General features: G+C 55.5%; 1 protein-coding gene across 1 annotated transcript; it reads right to left on the reverse strand.

Annotated features, from left to right (window-relative positions):
- Positions 1–956: 956 nt before the first annotated feature.
- Positions 957–7,639, reverse strand: THOP1 (thimet oligopeptidase 1; the record flags this gene model as incomplete). Its single annotated transcript, XM_009704969.1, has 12 exons — positions 957–1,344; positions 1,481–1,617; positions 1,930–2,058; positions 2,568–2,754; positions 2,862–3,063; positions 3,315–3,681; positions 3,784–3,919; positions 4,086–4,246; positions 4,403–4,505; positions 5,249–5,356; positions 5,855–6,003; positions 7,412–7,639. Coding segments are annotated over 12 exons (2,066 nt in total), but the record flags the coding sequence as incomplete, so codon positions are not given.
- Positions 7,640–7,843: the final 204 nt, after the last annotated feature.

The raw sequence follows: 7,843 nt of genomic DNA on the forward strand, positions 1-7,843 counted from the left end.
GCGCGAAAGCGCGCCCCCCTGCCTGCTCGGGCAGGGCACCGCCGAGGGAGGCACGTCATGCCATGCCATGCCACGCCACGCCATGCGGGCACCGGTTTTAGTGTTCTCGGGGTCAGGGGAACGGCTTGGGGGGCAGGTGGCACAGCTTGGCTGCTCCCAAGGCTGGGCAAAGGGCTGGCTGTCGTCTCCCAGCTCGGTGCCGCACCCTGAGCCTGGCCACTCAAGGCCTGGCACAAAGCCTACTTGATATTTTTATCCCTGGCATCCGTGTTGTTTGAAGCTGTCCGCTTTTTTTTTCCTAAACACAGCCCTCCCCTGTCCCACCCTGGCTTAGAGATGACAGCAATAGCAACCCACCCTCTGCTGCTATGACCCGAGCCCAGAAGGCATCGGCTGCCCTAAGACGGCCCCAGCCACGGGTTCCCAGCTGCTCCGATACAGCCTGGGGGAAGGTACAACCTCCCGAGGACGCCTGACAGCGTGCGGGGCCCAGGCCACGCTCCCCGGACCCCCTGTTCCAGGAACAGCTGTACCAGCCATCTCTGCCCCCCTCGCAGGCCGGGTGCCCAGGCAGGAACATCTGAGAGGCTCAGGGCAGGAGGTTGCAGTAAACGCAATGGGTTTTAATCTCTGGGATCTCCCCATCTTTATTCCACAGCTGCCAGCTGCCCAAAGATGGGGAGAGCAACTCGCAACAGAGCTTCTCAGGCTGCTTGTTTTGTGCTTAGAACCGTCCAGCCTGCCCAGGAGCACAAAACAGGCCAAGCCTGGTAGGAAGCATCGTTTCTTAAAACAAAGGGATTTTGAAACAACAATTCAAGTTTGGTAACTCCTCTCACCCTCCTTCCCAGCCATAAATGAGGCTGAAACTCACCCTCGTGCAGAAATTAGGTTCAAAGTCCAGCCAATTTGTGTGGGCTACCGACAGCCTCATCCCCCTCGGGAGGGGTGACAGTGGCAATTCAACTCCCCTTGCAGAGCTGTCACCACAGAGCCCTGGACCAGGGCTGAACCCCGCTCCTGAAGCCCAGGATGAGCTCGGAGCTGGATCCTGGAGGAACAGCTTCAGGCAGGGGCTGGCCCAGGATGCGTTTGGTGACAGAAGTACCGGGTATTGCTCGGCCTGAGAGGACTGGTGCGTAGACAAAGGAGCTGGCGTGACTCAAAACGGGCTGGAGCAGCTTCTCAGCAGGCTGAAGGCAGCGAGTTGCTCTCCACCTTCAGTCCTTTGCTGGCCAGGAAGGCGTCCTGCTTGGGCTCACGGCCCAGGAACTTCCTCAACATGTCGGAAGCATCCAGGGAACCGCCAGGATGCAGGATGCAATTCCTGTAATCCATGCCCACCTGCGAGCAGAAAGAGACGGGGGTACGCGTCGGACACCCACCCTCCCACTGCCGCTGCCGTCTCCTACCACCTCTGGCAGGGGAAGCAGCCCCTGCCACACTCTGAGAGCCCGGCGGCGCAGGACCTCCTCCCTACCTTACAGTTCATGATCCCCTCCTGCTTGAAGCGCGTGTGGAACATATCCATGGAGTACACTTCGCTCCAGAGGTAGCCGTAGTACTGGGCATCGTAGCCTCCGGCCAAGTGGCCAAAAGTAGCGGGCATGTTTGTACCTTTGCGGCAAAGGAAGGGAAGGGGCGTTAACGGGAAAGGCTGCTGGAACTGCTCACAGCACGGAAAAACCCCTCCATGCTGTAAATGTGTCAGAGCGGGCGCTGGGTCAGCTTGTTCACAATCCCAGGGGAAACAGGGAAGAACTTTCCAGTTATTTTTGTACGGTTTCAGCCCTGCTTTTCCTGGAGCCAGCAGAAACCATTCCCGTCGAGCTAGCCTGAAGCCCCAGCCTTGAAAAGAACCTGCTGAGCCAAGCTCGTAGGCCAGGCCTAGAGAGACTGCGAGAGCGGGACCCCCAAGCCCCTGGGTACCTGGGGTGGCAGGGACACCCAGCACCTCTTCACACAGCTGGGCAAACACCTCCACGGGGTCGGCCTTCGTCTGGGTGTGCAGTGCCTGGTCCACCTTGGCCAGGACGATCTGACGCAAGTTGAAAAGCCCTGTTCCCGAAAGGAGGAGACAAACTGAGTTCCTGACTGCAGGCAGGCGCTTCCCTGAGGCTGGGTCGCAGCGGGGCAGGCTGAGGGGCTCCCACAGTTCTCCCCACACCTAATTTCTGACCTGCTTCCCCAGACCAGCCCAGTTCAGCAGCGCCCACTCAAGCCTAAGCCACATCCCCTGCCTGCAGATAATCTCTGCCCTGCCCATCACCTCTTCTCACTGTGCCACCACCCAGCCCACTGCACCTCCACCCACGCCCCCCTCGCTCCTCCCAGATGAGCAGCAAGGAGATGCGGTTCCTCTCTCCCAATCCCTTCGGCCCCCACAGCACCACAGGGAGTAAGACAAAGCCTTTCCTCCACCCGGCCAGGTCACTAAGGGTCCCCTTCCCCTCTCCACACACGGGGGACACAACGGTAAGGCTCTGCCCTGGCTGGGGACAGAGTGCAGCCCTCGCTCCCCTCCTGCCCCTCTTTGCTGTCTCTCACCTCCCTCTGCAGGGACCCACCCGTGTTTGCCTGCCGGGATTTAATGAGCTTCTCCAGCAGCTCATCGGGGATGGGGCTTCCAGTTTTGTAGTGCCTGGACATGCGCAGCAGCGGCTCCTTCTCCCACACCCAGTTCTCCAGCATCTGCGACGGTGCCTCAACAAAGTCCCGCTCCACATGTGTCCCGCTGAACATGGCAAACTCCGCCTACGAGACAGGGCAAGCTCAGACCAGGGTGTCATTTAACCCCACGGGAGAGCATGACAGGGGGAAAGGTAACAAACCATCCCTCTGCCAACCCCACCAGGCCTCACCTGAGAGCACAGCTGGTGCATGACATGCCCAAATTCATGGAAGTATGTCTCCACTTCATCGTGCTGCAGCAGGGAAGGTGCATCCGGCGTGGGCTTGGTGAAATTGGCCACCATGGCAGCCACCGAGATCTGCCGGCTGGAGTCCGGCAAGAGGCAGCCCGGCTGCAGGCCGAAGCAGGCTGCGTGCCCGTACTTCCCTTCCCTAGGTCAGGAAGAGAAGATCCGTTACACGGATCCTCCGTGGCCAGCCACGAGCCACCGGGGTCCCGCTCAGAGCAGAAGCCCCTGGTAACCTCGTGCTCCCGGGACAGCCCTGCCTGAGTACACGCTGCTCCCTCCGCACGATCACGCGCCTGGGAGCGGGACGGCCTCTCCTCTTCCCCAGGTGCACGGCAGGCTCCGCTCCCCCTGCCCTAGCCCTCCTCCCTCGCTTCGCCTCGCCCAAGGCCTCACCGTGGGTACAGGTCCAGGTAGAATTTGCCGATGGTCTCCCCGGAGGAGGTGTCCTTCACTGTGTAGAGCTGGACGTCCTCATGCCAGACCTGAGCCTTCTCTTCCAGATGGAAGGTGAGCCCCAGCAGCTCCTGGTAAATGGCCAGCAGGCCTGTGGTGACCACCTGCATGGGGAAGTACTCCTTCAGCAGGTTCTGGTCCACGCTGTACTTGGTCTCCTCCACCTGGTTCATGTAATAGCGCATATCCCAGGCATTGATGCGGTTGTCAAACTCCAGGCCACGCTTCTCGCACTCTTTCTTTTTCAGGTCCAGGATGACAGCCCGTTCCTTCTCCCCGAGGGGTTTCAGCTTCTGGGCCAGCTCATCTAGGAAAACCAAGGCAGGCAGAGTTAGTGCCTGGGGCTGAGAGCAGCACACCTGGCCCAGCACACCCCCCTGCTCTTCCCCTCCACAGCCACGTGCCGTACCCAGGAACGTAGCCACCGTCTTGCTGCTTTTAGCCATGTTCATCTCCAGCACAAAGTCCGCATGTGTGTTGAAGCCCAGCAGACTGGCTTTCTGAGCTCGCAAGTCCACCAGCTCCTTGAGGATCAAGCAATTCTCCTGCAAGGTAGAGTCAGACAAAGAGTGAAGTGGGGTAGGCAGGCGAGAAAGGAACCACGAGCCCCAGTGTGGAAAGAAGCCCAAATCTCAGACAAGGCCCCTTCAGTGCCTGGGCCTGACCTGGCATCCCGTCTGGCCCTGCTGGCAAGCAGCAAGGCCCACCTACCTCTTTGCACCTGGAGTTGAACATTTCCTCCACCTTCCTCCTCGTCTCGGGCACGTAGCACTTCTTCAGGAGAGGGAAATAGTGCGGGTATTTCAAGGTAACTTTCAGCTTGCCATCCTCTGTCTTCTCCAGGGAGTTCAGGAAGTCCTCAGGGAGCCCCCCTGCAAAAAGAGCAGACAGGACTGACGGAGAGCCTCAGCCTCTCCAGAAATACCAGCTCTGGGACTGAGCACAGGAACAGGCTCTTGCTCCTCGGCCAGAGGAATCCAGGCACTCAGGACCACACCAGCAGAGAAATAAGCCCGAGCGCTCCATACCTAGTTCCTCCTTTGAGAAGGGCAAGTAGGTGGTGTCTTCATTGAGGTTCTTGTTGAAGTCTATGCAAAGGACACTCAGCTTTTTCTTAATAGCTTTGATTTTCTTTAAAATACAGATGAACAGAGAAAAGTCAGTCCAGAGGGGGAAGTCAAACAGCACCGTTCACCATCTCCAGCCAGCAGCGTGCCTGCTGAGTTGCCCAGCAGTCTGCACTTGGCTTTTATTCAAACACAACGTTGCAGAATTAATTGCACGCACACACTGAGCTCTCAGCTTAGAACAGGCTTCCTTTGATCACACCTGGTAGGAAAGCCGCCACCTCAGCAAGGTCCCAGCTGTCTCCTGCCAGCTCAGGAGCTGCAGGTGTTGAAGCAACAACCTCCTCTACCCTTATTTCATTTCACCTTCTCTCCTATTTTTAACCCAGCTTTGAGCTCCTTGACTGAGTCACTGGCACACGGTAAGAGAGGGAGACCCTGAGCAGCTCAGTCCCCCCGAGCCTGCTCGCCCCAACCCCAGCCCCACTGGGGCACCTTCCCTGACCGCCTCTTTCTGTGTGGGGATCGGGTGCTGCTTCCACTCCTGACCTGCACAGCACTGTCTGCAATGTCAGCTTCTCAGGAGCCCCTCAACTCCCAGTGTCAGCCCCACTTTGTAAATGTCATTCCCTCCAGTGGAAAGGAAAAAGAGGAGCACAGAGACATCACCCAGTGCACCCAAAGTAACAGGAATTAGGGGCAAAATTCAAGAGTCTGAGCCTCAGTCTTCTCCTCTAACACTACACTGTCCCGTTAGCCCTGCAAGGCCTCCTCTACATGTGCTTACTTTAAGCTCTGTGATCTTACCTCCTGCGTCTCCTCGGGGAGATGGAGACCGTTTCTTTTACCCAGTTTGATCAGCCTCTCTAGATATCTCTTTGCTTCAGGCTTCAGTGAAGCGCTCTCTGCTTTCTCCTGTAAAACAAAACCCATGAGCACAGGGAACCGCAGGATCAGGTGTTGCAGAAAGTTGGCTCCTGGGAGGAGTTGTGGGTTGTTGTAACACCAGTGACCCAGAAGTAGATGGAAACAGCCCACAAGAAGGCTTTGGTTTGGTGTATTAGTTCCTATCAGATTACTTTAAACATCTCACCCTTGTGCTGCATTACAGCACTTTTCATGGCATTGCCCAGCCCCTTCCCCATGTGAGGCAGGCTGGGTTTACTAACCCCATTTTACCATGGGGGTAATCGAGGCCCTGAGAGGGGGCAGAGCCCTCAAACCCCAACTCCCTGCTTCTCACTAACAGCTGGACCATTCTGTCATGATCACACAGCAGTTCAGTTCCAGACCTGACTCGGTATCATTCACTTCTAAGTTCTGGGACACAGTAAAAAGGTTTGTTGTAATTCCAGGAGGTTTCAGTGCCCTGCTCAGGTGCCTCACTGACACAGCGTCCTCCTAAGCACACACCTGGAGCCAGACAATCCTCTGGTACACGTCCTGCCTCATGCTCATCTCCACGTCGAACTCCGAAAGCTTCTTGTCAGCCTCGGTGCTCGCTGCACGGATGTCTTTGCAAGGAGAGACATGCTGGGGAAAGTCCAGCATGTTCCGACGGACTGGAAAGACAGAAGAGGGATTACGGTGAAGGCAATGGCTTCGTGTCCCAGAAGTGCTCGTGAGTGGGAGTGTGCACAGAGAGCCTGTGTTAACTGGGAGCCAGTTTGACGGCCTCAGGGCCTGACCTGCCCGCCCACACACAGGAAGAGCAAGGCAAGCTGCTGCTGTCACACAAACCCAGAACTGTCCTCTCTGAGCAGCACTCAGTCACCCACAGCGCCCATTCACCCCTTCCTCGCTGCCGCGCACATCTGTCCACTGATTTCCCACTGCGATCCATCTTTTTCATAAAACTCACACGAACTTCGTGCCTGTGAGATTCCAACGCCTTTGCCCCAGCTACAGCTGGTATCAACAGTTTCAAGAATCACAGGACTTCTATGCTGGCAGACACAAGGGCAGCATTGTTGTGTGACTCCTTTCTTTAGAGGACCAGGCTAAACGTGACACATCTTTACTGCAGACACTCCTCAAAAGCCACCATGTCCCAGGTGTGTTCTGTCCTGACATATTTCCATTTTAGAAGTGAAAACAGAGAGAACATTCCCTACCACCATCTCTGCAAAAACCTTAAATAATGCAACTCCAGCAGGAAGGCGCTGCCGTTCAGGCATGAGAAGTCTCCACCCAGCAGAAGGTGAGCAGGCAGCTACTCTCTGTTGCCCAGGGAAAGTGCTGACAGTTCTGCTGAAGTTAACATTACCCCTGCTTAGTAAGGGCTTTTACTCTTATTTTAGGAAGAAGAAATGAGAGAGAAGAAAGAAAAGGCTTGCAGGCTGGCTTCTGCTTCATACAGAGGTGACGCTTTGCAACATGGTCAGGACAGCTGAAAGATGCCGTAATGCAGGGGATGGGCTGTGTGACTTTGGCACTCTACTGCTGTAAATAATTAGCCAGAAATATATCGAAGCCCACATTGTTTGCCAGCACGATGCCATCATGTCATGCTACTTTACACGTAAGCCCTAAAGTGATAGCAGTGTTTAAACAAGGCACATGGAGAGACACTTATCCACTGCCTTAGGGAAAAAGTTAGAAAAGAGCTGAAGATTTCTTAGATCATCCCAACCATTTCTGTCAAGGCACAATTTGTTCTCACTAATGCACCTTGACACATAAAAGCAGGAGACAACCTTGAAACCCTGGCTACTCCTCCCGCAGATCATCCTGCTGCCAAACCGCCATCCTCGTTTTAGACTTGCTCTTCCGTTCCAAATCTACTCTATTCTTTGTAGTTATATCTAGCTGTATAAACATTAACTGGAAAAAAAACAAACCACCATACTGCTGAGGGAGCCAAGGGAAGGAAAAAGGAGATGACGGTACAGAGCAGAAAACCCACCAAAAAAATCTTAATGACAACACATTGATTTACAGAATGCCAGTACACCCTCTCGGTGTACGTACCCGTATATTCCACTTCCACATCTGCCAGTGCCTTGAGAGTGTTCTCATAGGACACCTCGCCCTGCTCCTGGGAGCCCACTCGGTCGTACACAAGCTTGGTCCTCTCCGTCAGCTCTGCAGCCATGTTTTCTATCTGTTCGGCAGTCAGGTCCCATCTTAGCTGGTTTGCAAACAGTCTGGGGGACTGGCTATCCACAACGTTACCTGGGGACGTGGGGAGGAAACCATCTGTGAGATGCAGTCTTACACAGGCCGGAAAGAAAATTCAGCCGCATAGCTAAACCCGATAAAAGCACTTAAAGGAGAGGCCCAGCAAACAAACCACACTGATGGGCAACCGGCCTCCCAAGGAACCAGGGCGCTGGCGGCAATCAGCAGTCGGATTATTTTCCGGGCACTGTTTACCCTCTCAGTCATGACAAGCCCTTTACA

The sequence above is a fragment of the Cariama cristata genome, unplaced genomic scaffold (assembly GCF_000690535.1).
Source record: "Cariama cristata isolate BGI_N322 unplaced genomic scaffold, ASM69053v1 scaffold34077, whole genome shotgun sequence".
Taxonomy (NCBI): domain Eukaryota; kingdom Metazoa; phylum Chordata; class Aves; order Cariamiformes; family Cariamidae; genus Cariama; species Cariama cristata.